This window comes from Cataglyphis hispanica, chromosome 3 (assembly GCF_021464435.1).
Source record: "Cataglyphis hispanica isolate Lineage 1 chromosome 3, ULB_Chis1_1.0, whole genome shotgun sequence".
Classification (NCBI taxonomy): domain Eukaryota; kingdom Metazoa; phylum Arthropoda; class Insecta; order Hymenoptera; family Formicidae; genus Cataglyphis; species Cataglyphis hispanica.
The window spans coordinates 7,370,229-7,394,734 of record NC_065956.1 but is presented as its reverse complement, the minus strand read 5'-3'; the positions used below and the strand labels follow the sequence as shown (position 1 = coordinate 7,394,734).

Sequence of the window (24,506 nt, the reverse complement as noted above, 5' to 3'; positions counted from 1 at the left end):
TTAATTTTCTTAAAAGAATATATATTCTTAAAAAATGACAAACTTATCGAATTTTTAGGATGTTATTAATCAAGAATGTAATATTGAGTGATAGCTTTAATTTTGCGTGATAGTTTTATATAAAAATTATTTTAAATTATATTTGAAATGTCACATAAAAAGAAAAATTGATATTCTATATTTATTTAATTTACTAAATAAATATAAAAAATTTACTGATAATTTTAATAATTGGTGATTTAGTCAGAAATTTTATATAGATGGTAAAACGTTGTATAATATTAACTTGTTAATAAATAGTTGATAAAAGTAAAAGTCTAAAGTTGCTATATACATTGTAATTAAATAAGAATTCTGAGAGAAACTGTTTTTTGTTACATTTTAGTTGGATCATTTTATGGTTATTGAGAATGAATTGCACAAGAGTTGATAAAACATCATTTTTTTAAATCACTTAATAACTTACACAATTTGCTTTTGACAAGTAAAACGAAATGACAGTATTAATATGATAATGCGATAATGCTGGATACAATGCGATGCGGAGTAATTTCGAGTGTAACGAGTTTCAATTAGAATAGTCGAGCTACAAATGATGACGAGTCCTTTCACGGTTACATTAACATGCAAATAATAGTTTATACAACTTAAAGCTATTTCGATATTGCATTGATGCGCGTTATTAGTTTCTATATTTATATATAAAAATCAAATACAATAATAAACTACAATAATGCAAAAAATAAAAAGTTACAAAATATCAATAGAATTTAAATTGTTTGAAAATATCAGTTATATAAATACATATAAGTATTACTTAGATCGAAATAATTAACTCTAACAATAAGTTAACTTTAATTAATTAACTTTATTGTAATAAGAATTCTTTGAGAATATGAGATGAAATTTTCTGTTAATAAGAAACTTTGATGGTCATCGAAGCGAAGCGGCGACGGTCCTCGATAATTAAAACGTAATGTCCGCATTGACGTTTACTCCGACTACTGGCGCCATCCAGCAAAGAAGCGTTTTGATTTGTGGCGAGTTTGCCGCAAACGTCTCATCTTCTAATTACTCCTTTAAAATAGTCCACCATGTGGTCGTTATGATGTTCCAGCATTGATTTTCGTTTGCAAATGATCGCGGTATAGCATATAAAATGTAATTCAACGATTCGTAAAACCTTATGCGCTCTAAAAGTAAAGGGATACGACACGTGAAAGATCAAAGAACTATCGCGTAAAAGACGCGATATCGTGAATATACGAAATGATCAATAAAGCGATCTATTCATTTGGAGGACTTTGGCATTTAATGAAATCTTTGTTGATTTAATGATTTCAAGATATAAAATGACACTTTGGAATATTTATCTGTGAGTGAATCTTTTTGACGAATCGAAAATATTTAACTGTTTATCTGATTTTTGATTATCAAAATGCAATATTTCGTGTTATAAAAATCAATAGATTTCAAGATAGAAAAATCAGGTGAATTTTTGTCGAGAAAAATTCTTCTTCCCTCGAAAATACGTCTTCGTTGCTGATGCATATGTTTTCGGAAACTATCTACGGCACTTTAATCTCGATACGGAACGATCGAGAATGCAATATTACAATGCATGCATATATATATATATATACAAAAATATACAATACATCCCCATTGATATCGCAATAACTCGAGATATCGATATCTAAACGCGGCAGGCATCACAGCTTTCGATCTAATTATGAATGCAACAATACCGGCATTCGTATTCATATGTTCTCTTACTGTGTTACCAAACGCAACATGGGGAGTACGAATGCAGCTTTATGATATAACTGGGTAATTGCGCTCATATGCCGATATCGATATTAATTATAACTGAATCTCGAACACGAGTGTATTCTCCATTTTGAATGACCATCTGCTCGTTATCATAACGAGTTTAATGTATACTATTCACGCCGGTCGAAAGTAATATCGATCGTGTTACCGTAGGTGTGGATTACAAAGGTTAAATATGTTATCGCTATGATAAAAGATATTCTATTATTGTAATGTTTATGGTAATATAATATAAGAAAGTGTCATATAAGATCTTTTTACTTTATAAACTGTCTGCTGAATTAATTGTATATTAATTTGTTTATTAATTGAGAAAATATTATTCGATATTATCTACTACATTAGGTTGCCTTTGCAATTGCATTTATATTAAATTATCGAATGTTTAATTTAATTAGACTCGGGCTCAAAAGCAATGATCCATTAACTCTAGGGGGAGTTATACGGTAAGATATATTTTACGTTACAAGTAGCTCTTAGCGAATATCGAATATGATATATATATAATATATAGGTATATAAATCATTTTTTTTTTCATATAATAGCTATGAGAAAACCTCGTGGGAGCTTTTTAATATTCTTATTAAATTAAAAATCTCGGTGACCTAAAGTAGTTGCAGAATATCACGTGCATTGGCTTCATTATCGTGTGCATATTATGTATGATAAAAAGCTGCACGATAGAATGGCGGCTTGAAGCTTATACAAGGTGTTCAAAAGTCAAAATCAAATAATATTTTCACTGAGAATTCAATGATTTATTTGGAGTTGTCCATTTATTTATTTTTTTTTAAATCTCATGAAAGTCACTTTTATCACACGTGATTACTTATTGAATTGATTATTAAAATTATTGAGAAAGATAAACGCGACTTTTAAGGACTTTTAACTTTTCGTAGACAGATTAAGATTATATTGAATCTTTGATTTGTCGACTTGTGATAATTCCGTGTTGTGTTGCATTTTTAAAGCAATAAGCGACTTTGAGACATTCTGTATCATGTGGACAGACAAGGAGACAGGCGTATACCAGAATGGATACTGCGGGTATTAATGCACCGGTTGCATAAACCGCGACGATACTGAACATCGTAATCCAAGAACAGTCATACACGTAAACAAGCTTCCGCGCGAGGATGGCGAACGCGCTTTCAGAGCACGCGTACTTTGACAGCATGATAACCGATGTAACAAGGATTTGCAATGGTAACGATGCTTCGTGACCCGTAAAAGCACACGAGGGTACGCACTGTGCGAAGCGCACTCGTGTTAATGTACATCGTTGACAATGAGCATCTTTCAAACGTGACGTCACATAAAGATAATACAGAGTTTTCAAGAATTATTAAAGCTGTCATGCAATATTTTTCTTAAGTTGAATAATATTCTGTGGTAATGTTTAAAAAGTCTTTATAAAATCAAACTCCCTTTAAAATTATTTCTAGAGTTTCTGGAAAAACATGGGTATACATGTATAAATGTCAATCGGCGAGGGATGTGTTCGGATGTGTCATAGTCGGTGCGTTATAATATTAATATGCGCAACAATAATGCACAGGTAGAAAAGAACGAAGTGCCGAGATTTCGGTGTATCAAAGTAAAATCTTAACGGTGCTTCATATTTTTTCCTGCATTTATATTCTTCGATAATTTAATAAACGTATATTTTTATAAGTAATTAATTTACCCGTATATTGCGTTTCTCGTTTAATATTTTTCTTTGGCGTTCTTTTTTTCTGAAAGCTTACGTGCCTCCGAGGAACAAATTACGTATCGGCAATCGAGTACATGCGCCACGTGCAAGCTTGAATGCGCTTCTGGATATAAAAAAAAATCAAGAAGACCTCTATTAATTTAGAACAAGGACATTGGCGAAGCCAGTTTCCTTGACCTCGGCCCTTTTCGAGAATCAGAGATATTCGTGAAAAGCGAGATTAGAAAACGAACTGTGACGTTGCTTCGGACAGTTATTTGCAGCTCTTGCTTGACTCGCGCAAAAAAACTTCTCCTGGTGCATTCCCAATTTAATCGGATATTTCCATCGTCACGATTCTTTACTCGATAATGGAACTGGATCGTATTTCTTTTCCTTGCATTATTTATCAAACACGTGCATTCAAGTATAGCCCTTTACAAAGGTTTTGCTTGCTCCCGAGTAAAAACGATTCATTTAGAACAGTTGTAGCATGTTTTATTCACGCAAATATGTGTAATGAAAACCGATAGCTCTACATATTTTATAATTTTACAGTTTTAACTTAAATCATCGTTTATGTATTCTAAAAAGAGAAAAGCGAATTTCGGACACTAAATTGTCAAAAGCCCAGTAATAATACTTATTGTTAATAGAAATACATGACATTTGAAAGTGGGTTAAGATTGATTTTTTTTCTCGAGCAATGTTTATGTGCAGTCTAAAATGAGAAGAATTCTCCTTTGCGAACATTCTTGCTCTTTCCTTTCACAAATGATTAACGAGTCGCAACGAGTGTGCGTATAAACATTTTTAAAGGACATTGCATTCTTATCACAAATAAGAAGAACATGTACTCACGAGATGCGAGTCTCTCGTGGTGAACGTGATCGGATCCGAGGCTTTTGGCTCACGACAGTGAAAATCCATCTTTCCCCAAGCCGCAGCACCCGCTGCCCCGCTCTTGGCCGCTTCGATCAATTCCATCTTGATTCCCTCTGCAGCAAACTCCACCTGCGAGCACAGTAAACAGAGTCATGTCAGCTAGTGCACACGATAACAAAAAGTAGAGCAGAAACAGAAATTAAGGTTACGATTTTTGTAATATCATTAATTGCCATAAAGCGAGACGGAAAATTTCCGCAAAAATATTTTCCTTGCAATTTATTATATTATGATATAACATATTAATTGATAAATATTAAAAATAATTAATGTTTTGTATTTTTTTAAAACTAATGAGTAATTAAATGTTATTTCTTTACATATGGAAATACATTAACAAAACATTTTATTATATTATTCATTAATTTCTAAAATCTATAAATTGTATGCAACATAGTTTTATCCAAATTCACAGAGAATTATTTTCTATATGTTGTGGATAAATCATTTTTTTAATAACTTTATATTATACAATTTTGTAGGTGAGGTAATTAATGTGCGGATTGTGATTTAAATGTGAAAACTGAAAAAATAATTAGTTAAAAATTCCTCTTTTTAAATAAAAATTTGGATGTGTATTTTTCGCATCAGATTCCTCATTAAAATTTGTTATATTAATTATGAAGTTACATGTGTTCAATTTAAAATTTTATTTAAAATTAAATACTCTTAAATTTAAGTGTAGTATTACAAAGAATTTATATATAACGTAAGAAAAAACTTTTTTCCATTATTTTGTTTTTAATAATAATCATAAGTCAATATATAGTTGCAGTAGGGAACTAAGAAATCTTATAAAATGAATCAAATTCTGAATTTACATATCGCGAGCGTACGCATGCTCGTAAATAAAACTCGTAAGAATAATTTACCGGGGACGATTCGCATCGTGCTACTTAAGCCGCAAACAGTCAGCAAATTACAGTCGTCGTTAACCTTTTGGTTACGCGAAGCGCTTTATATTGCGTCGAGTTTTATCGCTTTATTCGGGTTTTTTTGTCGCCGCCCATGGCGTGTTAGTTCGACTTTACTTCTCGGCGAAACTCCCCAAGTAAGTTGCTGACATGAATATTTCATTGCGTTACGATGACCAAGTCGACACCTCGTTGCGTTGGGTGGACATTTTTATTGATCCAGAAAGTTTGTGTGAATCGCTATCAATAAGAAATAATTCCGCAATTTTCGAGGCTCTAAAGTAACGTAGTATTTAATTTAAAAAAAATAATTCTATATACATTATTTAACAAATTTTAATAGATATTAAATATATTCGTATACTTATTAATATTGATATAATAAGATTACTACAAAATTTAATTTGGATAGAGAGTTTAATTATCAAATATATTTAATTGTTTTTAATTAAAAAGTACACATCCTCTTGAATTTTTAATGCAGAGAAATTAATTTTAAATTTGTTAAAAAATCGGATATAAATTATAAAAATTACATATGCAGTTTTTCTGTGCTATGTTCATTTTTAGAATTTAAAAGATTTTAGAAAGACAACATATGTGTATAAATATATTTTAAAGAATTAACATTTTTCTAGATTTATTTTGTTTGTGCAATGTTAACAAATCTCATTATTTATAAGTGTATCGTATTACATTATTTTCCACATTTAACAGCTATCTTTTTAATTAAACTTATTGCAGCATAAAATGTTATGTGACATAGACACTCTTGAAAGGATTCAAATATTTATGATTATTACATACGTTCTCTCCACTGATATTGTCGTGAAAGATTTATCATCGCGATTCCCCAAATCAATTAATAGAATTTCAGAATAATTATCGTTCAAAATGCTAACCGAAAACCAACTAAAAATAACACAAAAAAGACAATTTAATAATTAAAATGAACAATGTGGTGCAATTTATTTTCCAGCACTATTTATCGTTTTACAAGTTTATTAGTTTTTTTTTTTTTTTAGCAAAACAATGCGAAGAATTATTCGTTTGTGTCGCTACAAGTATATAAATAATAATAAGTCGTATTTTAAGCTATTTCTATACTGAAAACAAGAAAATATAAACCATTTGATGTGTTGCATGAAATGCCACAAGCAGTTAAATTTTAATAGATAGAGATTAATTGCAGAGCTTGTAGTCGATTCTTCTCAGCGAAAATGTCGAGGGTCATCACTTAATACAATCTTCCAAGTTTGAACATCTTTGTACTTAAGATACAAATTAAAGTTTTGTGGAAGTAGAGTATATTTAAAACAAACTAAGAGAGAAAAGGGAAATATAGTTTTGAGATCTATTTGTTTCCTCGAAACTTTGTCTATAAAATACATTTTATATCTCATTCACTAATTACTTATTATTCTCTGCTTAAATAATTACTTATACTTTTTTAAAGCAGAATTAGAATAACTATTTTATCTTATCTAGGCTATTGTTTGACGTTATCTATTTTTAAACTAATATTTTGAAGGTAATATTTAAAATTTTCACAAGTTTTCTTTCTTCATTTTATGTACTATTTTCTTACAAAATATTGAATTTGATTGTAATAAATTGAATTTAATCGTGATTTCTTTTTTTGGATCTCTGTAAAAATTAAAAGGCTAATGATTCTCATCACGCATTATGCAATTTTCATTAGTTTATTTAGAGTTTAAGGCAGACGGTGGAAAGTTAGTGGAAAGTATAAATAAATCATGTTATCGCAAGTAACCTTTCTTAGACATCCGACGAAGTTGATGATCCCTTTAGCGCCCTGCAAGGATTTCGCATCGGCACCTCCACCGACGAGAAGTTGATCGCTTGCTAAATGCGCGAATGATCCCGCGGTATGTCCGTGCTCAGCGTAAATCCCATCGACAATAGCAGAGAGCTGCAACAGAAAAGACAGTATTTCGAAAATTCTGTTTCACGTCAAATTGCAGAATTAATGATTTTAAATTTTATTTATTCTAGTCTGTTTTCTCTATGTTTAATTGGCGCACATATTTAAACTCAAATAATGAATTTTATTTTATTAGACTTTCATAATTGCTTTTTACCGTGTGTTACAAATATTATTTTTAATATTTTTAAAATTTATGTAACCTTCTTTGAATTTTTTATCTACCTACACGGATAAACCATTCGTAGTCTATATATTTCTTACAAATATAAGCTTGTTAATTTTGCCTGTGATTTGTTGCCGAACAGATAAATTACAAGCGTTGTTGTGCTTTGCGCTTGAGAAGGGTATCCTCGGTATTAACCTCGGTATCGCATCGATCCTTAAAAAAGGGGCGGCTAAAGTTTCCGCAGCGATCATGCGGGTACGCCGTAAAGTTTAGCATTTAGACAATCGCCGTTCTTGAGGAGCGGTCCATTACGGCTTTAGCAATGGCATCGTTATCTCCCGGTTATTCTCTTCCTTTTTCGTCCATCGCTCTAACTAACAGGGCGGTAGACTCGGAGAAGCAAACAGGGTAAAACGTTAGAATGTTATGTCTTCCCGGAGGCACCTAATCGAGAGGAAGATACTATCCTCTTACTACTCTTCATCTTCACTTACTACATCAGGGCCGCCGCGACGTACAGATTTTCGATGGCAAAAATCTCGTAAGTCTAGGATTTCTATTAGGAATTTCCAAAGGAAATTAAAACATTCAAATATATTTTAAATTTTATAATAATAAAGAGCAGAATAGATCAGAGTTTTATAATATAGGTATAACTTAAAAACTTTTTAGCTTTATATGCAACTCAGAGTTAATAAATGTTAGATTATATAATTTATTTTCCGTTTAAAATCTTTATTATTAAAAAATAGAATCTATTTATTTTTAATTTAAAATCCATTTAAAGAATAGGATGTATTAAAGAAAAATAGCACGCTATAAGATATAAAATATAAATTAAAGCAGTATCGTGAAAAAAAAAAGATTAGCACATCAGTTAATTTAGTTCCGAGATATACGATGTATAAAAAAATAGAATCTGCTTACTTCCAGTTTAAAATCTATTTTTAAAAAAGAGGATGTATTAGGGGAAAATAGCGCTATAAAATATAGATATAAATTAAAATAGTTTTGTGAAAAACAAAAATTAGCTCATCAGTTAATTTAGCTCCAAGAAATACGATGTGGTGCTCTGGTTATTGTAGGGCCGGCCCTGTTTGGGGCTTCCGCTTTTCCTCATCGTAATTAGGTAGCTCTCTTGTCGAGGGCGTTTCCTTGGACCGCAGTTGAGCAATCTCCTTCATAATCCTCGAGGCCTTATCTCCGATGTTTCTCAGTGAACAAATAGATCCCGCACTCATCGCGATAAAATTAAGGAGCTGTCTGCAAGTAAGCAGTATTCTACACCGCTTTGTATAAAGAGCGTAAAGATAATACGTTATGTAAATGTCTTACTGTCATTACAAAGAGATTATTACATCTACTTATGGCAAAATTTAATTTAACAGTCTCGAGATTTAAAATAGCACAAGTCAAATTTATATAACTTTCAATTGGGCACTCTTTGCGTGCTTAATATGCATTTCGTGGAAATGATTATCTTATATATTATTTATTGTGCGCTTCATGCACAATAAATAATATATTAATATACAATTAATAAAGTAATTATTTATATAATCAATTTATAAATGGCAAACCACCATTAATCAAAATAATCATTTATATCATATCAATATTAAATAAATTATTTATTGTTTATTATATGATACATATATTTGTAATTTTGTTGTGATTTTATATTATTTATTGATCACAGTAATTTTCTGTAAAATCGACAGATACATGTGTATAAATTATATATATAATGGATTTTGCAAAAAGGCTATTTAAAATATGAATTGACCTGAGAAATTTTACGTTTCCCACAGGGATCATTATGTCAGTGAATTAGTTCACTTGGCGACTTGCTAATTCAGGTGGAAATTTAATTAAGCCGAGGTAAATCAAAATTCGCAGCTTTGATTCGAATCGGAGCGCCGCAATATCGCGCTATCGCGGAGAAGAAATTAATTTTCTGTCTTAATTAATTTTCCATCTTCATTAGCTACGTCTGGATTTGCCGACTCATACTAATGAACATTTTAAACATTATAACAGTAACGCAATATATAAACTGAATTAGCAATTTATCGAAACTATTTTCTTGCTCTGAAATTGAGCTAACGCAATAATGTTTTTAAAATATATATCGTATATTTTATTATTGGACACAGGAAATAACAATAACACAAAAATTCTTATTTTCAATTAAATTTTGGAGGAGAATCTTATATTTGCAGCCAAATTATTTTATACGCGTACAGTATTTTAAAGTTGATTATTTGCTTCAAGCGAAACTTAATTGAAATTGGCAGCAACGAAAAGGCGCATGTAAAGTCGATTCGAGGGAAAAGCCGGTCCTTTAATAGCGTCCTTTTTCTCGCATCGTGGTAATCGTGAACCGCCGAGCGTCAGCAGATATTCCTCGCTTGCGCGCACAATGTATTTGGGGCGACACAATAAGCGCAACGGGGAAAGTGGGCCGCAGATCCACACCGGAGGGAACCTACGCGCGAGAGCATCCCTCTTGCAGAACGGTATGTTGATCCTTGTTTGACGAATATGGAGTGAACAAAGTGACAAGGGGATGGAGAGTAGACTATTTATTACATCCAGATGCGAGCTCTACTTAGTCGCTAATGGATGATGAGTATTGTGCGCATTTGTATGTGTCTGTAATGGCGCAAGAGTGCATTGTATTTTGTTCCCGTCATTTTTATTGTTTCGTAAATTTATGCCACAAATTACTTTTTGCGAATATAACAACATATTAAGTAATATTGAAATGATTTGAGAAATTGTGTCAACAGTTTTCTCATTTTTATTATTATTGTTAGAAAATAAGAAATATAAGGATATCGAAATCGATGGAATCTTCTTTTATTTTTTAATATATGTAATATAATATGATATATGTAATATAATAATATAATTAGCAGATCAAGAATTAAATATTTAATATAATAAATTTATGCAAGAATTTAAGGATTTTAAGAACTAGATAAAAATCAAGATTTTAAAAATTGAATAATCAAATTAAATTTGACGACTTACTCACTTTAACAAAAAAAAGTAAGAGAGAGAGAGAGAGAGAGAATTGTTAGATTTTTTGTTTTAAAAGGGAACGTTTTTATCGTGTAACAAAAAGCAATTCGTTTTATTAAAAATGGAAGCTGTGAAATAAATTCCTTTCGCTATTGGTTTCGTTTACCGATCGTTCTTCTACATTATGTAGTACGACGAAAATAAATGATTTCTACGTTTTTAACGAGATCGTAAATTATACCCGACACCATGAAAGCCAGTCTGCGGAATGAGTGAAAAACAAGGAAAGAGATTCGCAAGAAGCTAGGGAAAACGGGGGAGAAACGTCATCATCGAATTTACTGGAGCATCGCGAGAACCTTAAGAGGGGTTGAGATTCAAACAGGAGGTGAAAAGACAGAAAATGTGAAAACTTCCACGCGCATACTCTCACTAGAGAAGAGACGGACGGAGTCAATGCGAGATCTTTTGCTTTTTGCATCATGAATGATTTATTCCTGCTTTTTAGAACGATGGTATGGCATCAAAGTGGAATCAAACGTAACTTCGAACGAAAAAGAAATTTTTATATAGTATATCGGATGAATTTGTATTTTGCATTTTGCATTTCAAATTGATATCGGAATATAAAACTATTTGTCTGATCGTTTCGATTGTACAATTCAAAAAAATATTTTTTACAGGAAGTTAGAAAATATTATTTCATGTATTATATAATATCTGTAATTTCTATAATTTATATATATAATTCCTATAATTTTAATGAGATCTTTAATTTTTAACGCAATTATATCATAAAAGAAACCAAAATATATTATACGCAACAAAATTGCTAAAAGGCTATGCTAAGCTATTTGAAAGAGCTATTTGGTAAGCTATTTGACGTGGTGGTCGCATTCAGTTAATGGGAAATTGTCAGCGATAACTAAAAGAAGTAATTTACGTTTACGTGACAAGAAATTCTCGTGATAACGTCGGTATTTTCAACTCGCGAGCCGCGCCGTAAATTATGCAATCGATCGGTTTCGCACCTATTTGCATTTCAGAATCTTTTTCCGACTCCCCGCTTGTGAAAGCAGTCAAGTGCAGACTAGATGCATCAGCTGCAACTTTTTCTGTCATTTCTTCGAAATCGCCGGTATATTTCTTTAAGACAGACAGGCTATAGAAATTCATCATTTATTGGAATGTTATTCCATTCGCAATATTATATAATTAATTTCTTATTTTTTAATAATGAAAAATATAAAATGCAACAAATTATTTTTATTAATCTAATTTAATTTCGTAAATTATAATGTTTTTTTTTCTCATTTATATTAATTTATACAATTCAGTTAAAAAAATTTAATATTATTACAATAAAAGCATTTATAATTTAATGAAACTAGAAAGATTAGAAATAGTTTTAAAAAATAGTTTGCAGTTTAATTGAAAATTCATTATTTATAAATCATTTTTCAACGATCAAAATTCAGGAATATATCTTGAAGAGATCATTTATAAGCTACAAATCATTTGCGTATTTTAAAACTTTTGTAACGGAATTGAGTAAGAATAAATAATGCGAAAACATTTATCAAGCTATTTCTGTATGCCACTCATGTGGAAATACTTTCAATAAAAAATTCACACGGGATTTTCCTTCCGTCTGGAAACATAGTGAGCCAGACAACGGCGCTTAGGTGGGAGGACGAGACTCGAATAGAGATCTCGAGATCACCCGCGTGCCCCCGTGGAACATGAGCGGAACAATAAGGGGACGTGGCCGGAGGATCTAAACGGATGGATGAATTCTTGTTAAAAATGTCTCGGCATTTTTCTCTCAAATGCAAGCAACTTGCTCAAGAGGAACGTTTGGCAGGAAGGAACAAGGATATATATTGCACATTGAGAGGCACACGGTGAATAAAACGCGGCAAGAAGAAAACGATTCAGCCAAGCGCGGGTCTCTAATATTTTTCATTATGTTTCATAATTTATATTTTTTAAACAAACTTTTCCTCATTTTTTCCTTTGGCTCATATTTTTAAAATAATCCTATATTTTTTGCCAATTAATGCAATATAGATTACTATAGATGATATAAAATATACATGTTACATGATATAATTGAAGCAAAATAAATATATTGTTTGCTGAAATTAAAGTAATATTAATTAGTAAGCGTGTAAAAAAAAATATACAAAGAGAAGTCGTAATTAATTAAATGGAGCAAATCCAATTGAAACGACCGCAATATTCTTTTGCACGTTATTTTTTTTTTGCGGTAACGTTTGCATCGCTCTCAGGAGCGAGCGCGCGATTGGAGATATCAAAAAGTTCTATACGTACAACACATGCGATACAAAAAAATTACACACTCACCCTGCAGAAGCTGGTTATTGAAGAGATCTGAAACAGAAAGCATAAACGTGCGATCAGTACAAAATGTCTGTATATATTTTACGTGAGCGCGACACCGGCAATTGAAATTCAAAAGTTGCCCCAAAGCTCATACGAACTTGATTGCCGCAAGCTCGTGAGCTATTCGAACTTTTTCTCTGGGATTATCATAAGAACTTTTTTTTGACGCGAAAGCGGCTATCTCGCTCGAGAAAAAGGCGCAAACGTATTTTACGTATTCGCGGAAACTTCAAACAATTTTCATTTCTTGCGAGAGAGACCGGAGCAGTTCGGTGCACGAAGGAAAACTTGGTGCACTGAAATCGAGCTTGGAACTTGAATTTTTTCTTGAACGCAGAGATTATTCGAGAATTTTCGCTTGATCAACAACGTAGCGTAATAACGCTATTTTCAATGTAGATTGTATTAAAAATAATTATTTAAATAATATCTTGTTTGAATAAAATTTATAGAATATTAATTAAAAATTAATTCTTTTTTTTTCATAAGAATGATAGGTACAAATGTTTAAAACGCAATAATTGGAATGATTAATCAAGTTAATAGTTTTAAAAAAATTTTTCAAAATTCTTTTTTGAAATAGTATTTTTAGAAAGTAATTTCAAAAATTGCGGAAAAGATTGATAATATATTGTAACATTTATCGCATTATTTCAAATATTATTTTAGATGCTACGTGTATTAGGGAATAATTAGAAAAGCAAACGAGGACTATACATGTACATGGATCTCATATATTTCAATAGAAACTATCGTTTATTTAATGTCGATTTATTTTTATTTCAACAAATATTTTTTTTATTGAAAAATATTTTTCCTTCTATTCTCCAATTTTATTTTTACTAACTACAGTATCTTTTTCAGAGAGTTTACAATTATAATAAGATTAAAGTTGCTTTTAAATAAATAATACAAAAAATGCGAGATTTCTCTCTCGTTTATAAAATCAATGCGCGCAACACATGCATGTGACACAAAGTGTATTTGCTTTCTAAACGCGGGCGGTTTGTGAGCCTGCGGCTATGTGCGGGCCTTATTAAGGAATTCCTTTGATCACATGGCGATTAAACGACTGACAGAAGGGCAACAGCTCTAGAAAGAGAAACTTGGTGAACGAACTCTTGCCTTTGTTCGCTACGGATACGATCGCTTAAAATAAACGCATACTTGTCATTCTGTTCATCGTGCTTATCGCGTGGAAACTTATCAATGAGTCAAGCAATCTCCGTCAAATTTCTCCATCATTTCTTTAACGATTATATCAGGGATCGAATCACTATCAATACATGTTATATATTCATTTGCACGAATGCAACTTCTTTTTTATCATCTATTATTGCATCGACTTTCATTGAACTTATTGTTTAGTTGAACTTTTTGTTAGCATATCTCTCTCAGCATGTACGTTTTATACTAATGAAGAATGCAATATTATCAATTAAAATAATTGTAAAATATAATAATTAATATAATAGTCTGTAATTTATTTTTGAATACCTTCATGTGCGCAATCAGCATAATGCTAAAATTCATTTCATTATAGGAAATGTAGGAAGTATATCGTTATACGAGATGAAGTAAATAGCTTGCGGAGGCAGCTGCAGTCGACCCTGCAAGCGATTCCTGATTTGGCATTATGTTAATATCTCGGTAGGTTAGGTCGACCCGCTTATTGTTTGGCTTTGATCAGCTATCTGCTTAATTGGCTTTCGATTTAGACCGCCGCCGGGCTCAAGCGAGTAATATTCGAGATTTCCTATGCTGAGTATATTACTGAGTAAAAATAGTCGGAGGGCAAAGAGATTGCAACAAGCTCGATAAGTTTCTCGTCCAATAAAGCTTAACGCTTTGCTATAATTAGGCAAATTTATGACTAATATAAAATAATATAAAATAATATAAAATAAAATAATATAATATAATATAAAATAAAATAATATAAAATAATATAAAATAAAATAATATAAAATAATATAAAATAAAATAATATAAAATAATATAAAAAATCATTATTTTAATGGGGTATTTTATAATTTATATTAAAAAAAATATATATATAACAAAAATATAAAATATCTCAAACAATTGAGAATTATATTTTTTATCTACTCATTGTTTCATCTTGTTTTTTTTATTATAAATATAATCATAACAATCATGTGTATATTTAGATGATGCATTTATTCAAAAGTTACCCATCTAATAAATTAATTCGAAAGTTACCTATCTAATAAATGCAAGGCCATTTATAGCGGCTAGTTTATACTCTTGATACCAAATCTACGTGAATGCGCTACTGAATGTGGCTGCAGTTTTACATAAAATTGGCATTATGCGACGACCCGTCTGCGATCCAGTGGGATTTTCATTGAGCGCCGTGAATTTAAGGACCTACTTTGCACCAGCAGATATCGAAGAAACGATCCCCGGCATTCCCGACTCTCTTTCGGATGAGCCAATGTTTGCGCAGCTGAATCGTACGTAACGAATTAAACGCTCTCCGCGGAAGGAAACCGCTCGAACGCGTTACAAGCCTCTCTTACTCGCGAGAATGATTTAATGCCGCGGATTTAGATCGCGTATTTCAAACATTCCGCAAACCAAGAATCGCAGATCCTTCTATTCCGTCGGAATTTAACGCACGATGATCTCTTTCTCCTTCCGGATATTTCAAATATTAGATCAACGACGAATTATATTCATTCCATTCAGTCCTCTTATTTGAAACGTTGTACGGTATGTCCGTAAATGGACTGTATTAATTTCACGCAGTATTATTATTATTTTTTTTTTTTTTTTAAGAGAGAGTAATCTTTTAAAAAATGTAATGAAAAATTATAACGATTGGAAGAGAGAAAAAATAATATAGAACAACTATTGTGTGCAACATGTTTTTGAAGATGTAAAATTGTGCGCATTAATATGTATTTCAAGTTTCGTCATCGTTTACCGCGTGTAATTTTTCAAAAAAAAATTTTCACGTCTTCATATTATCCATATTCCATTTTCTTAACGTTTCCTAAAGGTTGTTTTTAAATAAAGATAAAAATAATAATATTTAAAATATAAGAGATATATTTACGTTCTACTATTAAAATAGATGCATATTTATTGCATTCCTTTTTTTAAATTATTTCCCTTATTAAATATAATTTAAAATTATATAAGAAATAATATTTAAGTTAATGCGCCAAAATTTGAAAATTTGAAAAATTATATTTGAAATGTAAAAGAGTATATATATAGCTGAAATTAAAATTATTATTTTAATTAATAATTACATTATCAATTAATAATTATTGCGTTTTATCTTACATTTCAAATGTTTTCATCACTGCTCTCAAGCAACACTTTTTTTTGTCCCAGCAAAACTTCAGCTTCTTTTGCGCGCACCAAACGCCAAATCTCTTTAACGTAAATTTTCTCGCGTTCAACGAGCATCATTACACAAGCATGCTCTGTTTCCTGCTTCAAGAATCGATCGTGACAACAAACGTATCGTGGATGGCATACTTTGATAGTGAATTCTCGAAGCCTCTATGTCGTGGAGCGTGACAAGAGAGGAGTGAGGTGCTATCGTCGTAAGTTCGATCCGCTGAGCGACGAATTGAAATCTTGATTTATGCTAGTATATATATATATATATATATATATATATATATATATATATATACACATGTCGCTAAGTCTTTGTTCACTGGGTGACTCAAGAAGAAGCAAAAGCAACAGAAAGTTTCATTTCAGAAAAAGTCACTGATTCTTAATCAAAATATATGTTTCTAAAAATTTTAGAAGTTATAAAAAAAAAAAATAATTACGTCATATTATATCGAGAATTTTATATCTCCAATAATTTATTATTTATCGATATTTTATCATTTGAATTATAATATATTAAGAACTCCTTTATTATTACATAACTTTTGTATTAGATATGTGATTGTAAATTCACATATGTAACCATGTTACATATATGAATTTCCGTTAAAATCAACATATAAAGAATGTAAATTCTATATAATATTACGTACATTCTACTTGATTTCTTGACATACCTCATACATATATCTGCAAGACTGAATTTTCCAGTCGATGCACTTATCGTGCACGAAAAAGCGGGAGATGAAAGTATTCATGCTTAAAAGACATCCAGTGATCTAGTGACATACGAAGGATGACGTGCGATCCACCTCTGTCACTACGTAAAAGCGGAGAGATTTCGTTGCGACGAAGAACGCGTGGAACGAACGGGTTGCACTCGCAGGTATGCAGCGGATAAAATTCAAAGTTGATATGGTGTTAAATCTTTCTGTCGAGTCGGAGGTCGAGTAAATTTCCCTCCACTTCGAAACAAAGCATGCGGCGGGCTTCGTCCTTTGAGAATTTCGAAATTGACTACGGGCGCGTTTTCTCTGATCGTTTCTCGTATTAAATGTCATAGGTCAAATCTTGCTTTTTGTTTTACGTAAAATATATCAGAAGCTATAATTTATATATATATATATATATATATATATATATATATATATATAGTTTTAAGAACGAGCGCAAAGAAATAAGGGCAGCTATATTTATAATTAATCCTCATCCATATTTATTCATAGTCGATCAGCAAGTTTAAATTTTAAGAATGTTTACGATTCTGTCCATTTAACAAATTCCACTGATCGCTAAGAAAATAAATATTTGATTTTTGCACCAGTTTTATTCACCGATCGATCTTGAAGTATAAATGTGTCTCTTGCTATTATTAGGAAAATCGTATCTTTTGATACGATATTCTTTCAATATATTTCATATATATTGAAACTTAAGAACTTTGATTAATTGCATGTATATACAAATGAAAGAGTATTGCAGATATGATGTAATGTTGCAGATGTGTTGTAATCTTTGATTAACAGTATTAATCAAGAGTAAAAATTATTGAACGTTGAAATTTCTTGGATGGATATCGTATTTCTTCCCGATTCTTTAATAGAGGATCGTGAATCGCAGCGATGCATTATCTTAAATTTAATAAAAGCCACGTGACATTAATCGATAAAACTTATCTGGAAACTGGAAATTGGGTGATCGCATTTAAGGGCTTAATTTATGGCGCTTGCGGGCGACGTAATCGATTGAAATCTCAGAAGTTTGCATGCGGAACGTCATCAGAGTATTCGTGTTGGCCGATGCTAACGAACGTTACCGCGAAGTGCCGTGCATTAAATGCACTCGTGCGTGTCATCGTGACGTCGGTCAATCGGATCTCACAGTTTCCTTTCCGTTTTCGAGTTCGAGACATTCGTGAGCGAGTATGAAAAATAGTCTCACCACACTCACTCCATTCGGGAATGTGATTCGAATATGCAATATCTTAATTCTTTACATATATATATATATATATATATATATATATATATATATATATATTATATATATGTACAGGGTGGCTGACTTTAAATGACATATCGATGTTTCTCGAAAATCAAGACGTCCATTAAAAATGTTTCGTACAAAAGTTTTGTGATTTCGAGAAAAACATAAGATGGTGCCATTGATTATTTTATGTTTCCTTCAAAATATCCTTCATAAAACTTTTATACAAAACATTTTTTGCGCGATAAAAGCTTGAGTTTTTGAATCATTTACACTGAGCCACTTTGTATATATATATATATATATATATATATATATATATATATATATATATATCGTGAAAATTTCACAATGCGAAAACTCCGCAGGCAGTGAAAGCAACTGGAACTCGTTTTTTTGTTGTTCATACTAGCAAATGCCCGTGGCACCGGCATGTTTAAAACTATCACCTAGACAATAGCGCTCATGTGTGCGACGGACGACGGGTGTAAACGCTCGCGGGTGGCACGTAACAGGCAATCTATGGTTACAGTCAATGCACGCAGCTCGCAGCCTCCCGGCGGGCAGCAGTCTAGCTAGCGAATAGAGGTGTCTAGACACCCAATTTCTTTTCCCAACTCTTCAGCGTCTCCGTCCCCTTGTCGGCGACAAGGTATTAACACGTACGGCGACAGTAACTGATTCAAGAAGAACAATGCGCTCGAGGATGAACGGGAGGGAGATTCTCTTTGAGGACCCCGGCAAGTGCGTAGCGCTTGCGTGGCCACCAGCGGCGCAAAAGGGTTGAAGAATGTCAAGCGATTCTTGTTTTGACGGAGAGCGACGATTAATCTCGCTGGAGAGATGCATATTTTTCTTACCTCCCCTTTCACATTCACCGGAGCCGAGTATCTATTTATTAAAAGCACGACACAGAATTCTCACGATCTTTTTTTTGCGCACAGTCATTCAGCTTCGACGAAAATCGAAATATATTCATGAAAGAGTTAAGAAAGATACAATGTCATTTTTATTATATATATATCTTATCATTTAAACTATGATATTATAAGATTTTATTTTATTTTTTATATAATTATATATAATTATATATCATTTTTTTTTATATAAATTATCCGAAAGTCTTCAAATTAACGGAAATGCGAAACTTGCACTCATTGTTATTAGCTATAAGCTAGCAATGAAAACATCGATTTTCTCAAAGAAAGAAACAGAGAGAGAGAGAAAGAATATCAGATTTCATATCCTGTATCTAAAAATAGAAGGAACTAAAATATAAGCAAATCTGTATCACTATGTATACACCTTTAAAATAATTATTTTTTCAATTAAATACTCCAATTAAATAAGCAACTCGATTATGTAATTTTTTCATTCGGCGCGATAATTTCTTAAAATTTAATATCACACGCATAACGACACGACAATTCAACGTTGCTCACCGCATGGTGCACCTAGCTGCGGTGCATTATTAATAATTCCATACCCGTGTTCTATAAACGGTCACGTCGGTATCACGTCGAGGTCAGCATTTTCCGCGAAGTCGGCATACACATAATATCGAATAAAAAGCAGGGCGGGCGCGTGGTGCGTGCTTCACGCGATATAAATGTTGCTTTTCTTTATTTTATTTTTATATCGAGACTGCGTACTGCCGTTGAACGTGTATTGCCTTAAACGAATCTGGAACTGTGCCGTGCCGACATACCTGCACGTTATGATGCACGTGCGTGCGTGTGTTTGTAGTTTAGTATTTATCCTTCGTTATTAAAATGAGTACAATTACTTGGCGCTTTGACCGGCCCGAGATACGTTGCAAACAAGTCGGTTTGAAGATATATAGTAAGGGATACGATCGTTACATAGGCTGCGCATATGCATGTGTAATGTATATCGAAATGCCATGCGGAGAGGATATCGTTATTTATTTATCGTGTAAGCGAAGATAATTGGAGCGCGATAATAAATAATAAATGCGTTTGTGAAGGTGGGTTCGTTAAGTATCGTACACCTTCGTGATTACTTGACGTTTTAGATTAATTTGTCATTAACGTTAATGATTACGTCCTTAAGATCAAGAGATAAAATCACGTTAGCCCTTTATTTAGGTTTCTCGGCAAGCGTGCGCGAGTGCATTTAAAGATTAGATTGATGACAAAAATACGGTTTTTCTTTTTTTTTCTTTTAATCTTGCTTCAAGCTTCAAACACGCCTGATACGAGTGACGTTATCAATAGAATTTTGAACGGTACATATTTTGCACAATAATATCTTTAATATTCACATTATATTAAAAATGTACATATTTGCTCACGAAAGAAACACATGAAATCCTTATATTACGACGTCGGGTAAATATTGCCATAGTTTCGCCGCAGATGTGAACGATCCTTCGGCACATGCTCGGGGAATCGATTTCTCGTTTACACAGCTGCGGAAGTGACTCAAACGAACAACGTATGCTCAGGAAAATTATCCAAAGTACAGCGACAGACATTAGCTATTCTCGACCCAATTCACGCGCTACACATCCGCAACCCTTAAATTGTCGTCGCCTATAGCGCGGAATGGTTTGTCCTCTTCCTGATACAAGAGATAACGGACGGCAAGATAGAAATAGATAGAAACTTGAAAGATTCCATGTGTCATTTTATTTCTCTCGAATTTTGGATTTCCATTTTTTTTTTTTATACAAACGTCTAAGTACCCAGCTTTTATTAAATTATAAAAATAGAAACAAAAAAATTTCATTAAAAAAAAAAATTAAATTTCCGATCTTTCTGAATTTCCGCAATTCAAAGAAAGTGTTTAGCGAATGACATTTACTATATGAAATTCTTTGATTTATGGCGCATTTTTTATAAACATATAATACGTATTTTCGTAAACGGCCAAACGATAAAGATGATAAATTCAAGCTCTTTCATTGCTTCAACGCGTCGACTGTGTGATGCTATTTTCGTGTCATTGTTTCAGGTACAATACACAACCGCTGTAACGAAGCGTATACGCAACGGCCGCTTCTATCATTCGGTTAACTTTAATCATGTAATTTAACTTTCCTAATATTCTCTCTTTTCTAATTTTATCTCTAATTTGTATGTACATATGTGAATATATAAATATATGGAAATATATAAATATATATATATACCCACGAATAAGGTAAAATTAGAAAAATCAAATAGTTTGAGCGCTAAATAAAATATTGAAATGTTTATTAATAAGTACGATATGATAAATATGATAGAAGATATGTGTTTAACGGATTGTAAATTAAAAAAAATAATTTGCTTTACTTGCGCATTTTGAGCTCGAACAATATTTGAAGTATCAAATTATGGATATTCTATCGTACTTATTAATGAACAGTTCAATTGCTCTTTTTAAATATTGTTTGCACTAAAAATTGGCGAGTGAAGGAAATAATGATTTTGATTTACAATTCATTCCTATACAAAGTCAACAAACCCGGGGCAAATATTAACTCGCTATAATTGCTGCCACAAATCTTCGCAACGCGCATCGTGAGAGTTCAACGAGAGGTGCCGATATTTTGGCGATGATAAACCGATAAACTGCATGTCGTTGCGCAGTTGGCGAAACTCGCGCGCGATGGAGACGCGCAAATATAATTGCGTTATCTATTCAATCCACTGCGCATAATGCACGCTGAATATCGGTGTATACTCACTGGCATTAACGAAATTGCTCCACGTCCGTTCGCTGATCCATTCGGATCGCGACAGCGTAAAAATTTAACGCCTTCAACGTCCGGACGGTATCGGATTTTCCACTCTCCGCTCGTTAAAATAGGATTTAAAGTTAGAAGACAGACCAAAGTGATACGTATATCCATGAATTTAAGTGTATCAAACGCTTGTTCTGAATCTATCGTATAGCTTCTGTCCATCTCAATATAACTCATTTCCGTTAAATTAAATTCTAATGTAATTTTTTATCAATATCTGCTATTTATTTAAATCGAGTAAAAGATGAAAGCATGACCGTTACCTCCTGGACCTTCCTGTGGACGATGATCTTGTGCCATTGGTTATCGTCGAATCGCACCCTGGCCGGCTTTATGTGCAGATCCAGTCTCCCTTTGGCCAGTGTCATTCCTACCGCGGCGCCTCCGTCTCTCAGTGACACGGTGAGATAATCTTCACCCTCTCCTGCAATTAAAAACGGGACTAATGAAGTCACGGTGAGTGCGCGCCAGCGCAAATAGACCCTTATTTCGCTCTCAAAAGCGGAGATAAAACGCGCTATTGAATTAACGCGACAGTGGCCGCGACGCGAGATCGTCGGAAACGCTCGCAGCCTCTCGTTTCGCTCCATCACGGACCGTCATTTTAGTCTAGCGGGCATCTGTGTTGACGCGACCGGGACATTACTGTCCATTGAGTGCAATCCCTTTTGACGCGTTAACGTTGCACGCATTGCACAGATGGGAGTGAGAGAGAGAGAAAAATTCTGCAACACACGCGGATTCCGATGCAACTTTTTAATCCCCATGGCGACACCGCGTCCATCGATTACCCTCGCTCGCTTCATTTTTCATCGAGCTCGCACGCCGGATTATATCGTGCGTATAAATCGATTACGATCGTTTAACCATTAGTTTCAGGGCACTTAATGTCCGAGCGGTTAAAACGTCGGTCGATTGTTGTTAATAATTATCGTGCCAGCCTCGGCCGGAAATCCTTGAGGATTATGTTGTTCGGTTCGTAACGAGTTGGAGAGTTAAGACGATTTTGCTGATGAAGAAAGAGAGTATACTTTTGCAATTAAACGTCACCGATGTATAGAGGAGAAAAGGATTACACAATTTATATCAGATACCATTTAGATTAGTATAGTTGAAACAATTATGTTCTCTCTCTCTCTCTCTCTCTCTCTCTTATAAAATGCCGGAAGTAAAATAAGAAGCACCGAGTAATTTATTATTTTTACATTTATTTTTATTGAAAAAAAATAAACAAAAAAATATCTATAAAAATTTCTCTTAATATACACAGTCTTGACAAAGAAGTTTATTTTACTTTTTTCAATCATCTGTTGCGGCTAATTGAATTTACAGATTCAAAGAAATCGTTTGTACACGCGCAAATAATTTTTAATTCATCCTCAATCTTCTCTTTTTCACACATAGTCATACATAGCAAATCATAAAGACGCGAAAACGCAAGAGACCTCGATCCTAGCAGGAGGATCATAATTCTCGCCGTTACGGGCGGAAGAAGGGAAACTTGGGGCGCATAACGCGGGCGTGTCATTACGCTCGTGAATTTCGCAAACGCCAACGTCGGATATTGCCGCAGTCGCTTTAAAATCGAGCCGTGACCGCAAGCTAATTATCTCGGGGGTGCGACGGGGGAGGGAAGAGGGGGAGGGGGTAGAGGAGCAGAGAGATCGGCGACCGGAGCGTATAAAAGATGCAGACGGCACTTCGGACTTAATTGCTGCCGGCGTGGCGCATTAGCATGCGCTTAATTATAAGTGCATTACGCGCGGTATCGCGCTCTCCGCTCTCGCGTCGTCCCGTTTATTTGCGCGATACGCGGATCGCTATCCCCGAATACAAATGCGATAACACGCGTTATTATTAGCGTAGATAGCGCCCGTGTGGGGCGGATGCGTGAAATCGGCAGCGCGAGCTTCCGTCGAGATCACTGATTAAATCCATTATTGATTGAAACGTTCCTCTATATATGAAAGGCATCTCTTTCCTTAAACAATAATCCATGCGCGCTAAAAACATTTTTCAGCAAGTATTTAATTGATCCAAGGCTAATAAAGAAAGTTAAAAATAATTGTTATTCACTCGCTAAATATGTATTATTAGTCGAAATGAAAATATATCGTTAATATATATTAGCAATAATATTGTGTTAATATTCAAATTGGGTTATTTGTTATTAGCTCGTTGTGCGCGAATTTATTCTAAAATTATTCCTCGAACGAAGCATCCACTCACGAAACCTCGTATCCCCCCTTCCTTATATTTTCTAGAAACATCGTTACACGATCGGGTTGCAGATAGTTATTGCGAAAGCGGGGGGAACAATTTCGATGCGGATTTAACGCACCGCGGCTCGCCACGTGAGCAAGAAAGCAGAGAGAGAGAGAGAGAGAGAGCGCGAGTAGCGAAAGACGGAGATGATCAGACACATTTCTGAAGGAAGCTATTTCGCATGGAAGCTATA

The 24,506-nt window shown here is 33.2% G+C and overlaps 1 protein-coding gene across 4 annotated transcripts in view; it reads right to left on the bottom strand.

The window, feature by feature from the left end:
* Positions 1-24,506, bottom strand: part of LOC126848122 (neurexin-1) — a 203,450-nt gene that overhangs the window by 74,977 nt on the left and 103,967 nt on the right. For all 4 annotated transcript variants that reach the window (XM_050588724.1, XM_050588726.1, XM_050588728.1 and 1 more), the window contains 4 exons: positions 22,312-22,472; positions 12,895-12,921; positions 7,161-7,319; positions 4,389-4,541 (listed from right to left, as the gene is read on the bottom strand). In XM_050588724.1, coding sequence (XP_050444681.1) covers positions 4,389-4,541; positions 7,161-7,319; positions 12,895-12,921; positions 22,312-22,472 — 500 coding nt within the window. The remainder of the gene's footprint in view (positions 1-4,388; positions 4,542-7,160; positions 7,320-12,894; positions 12,922-22,311; positions 22,473-24,506) is intronic.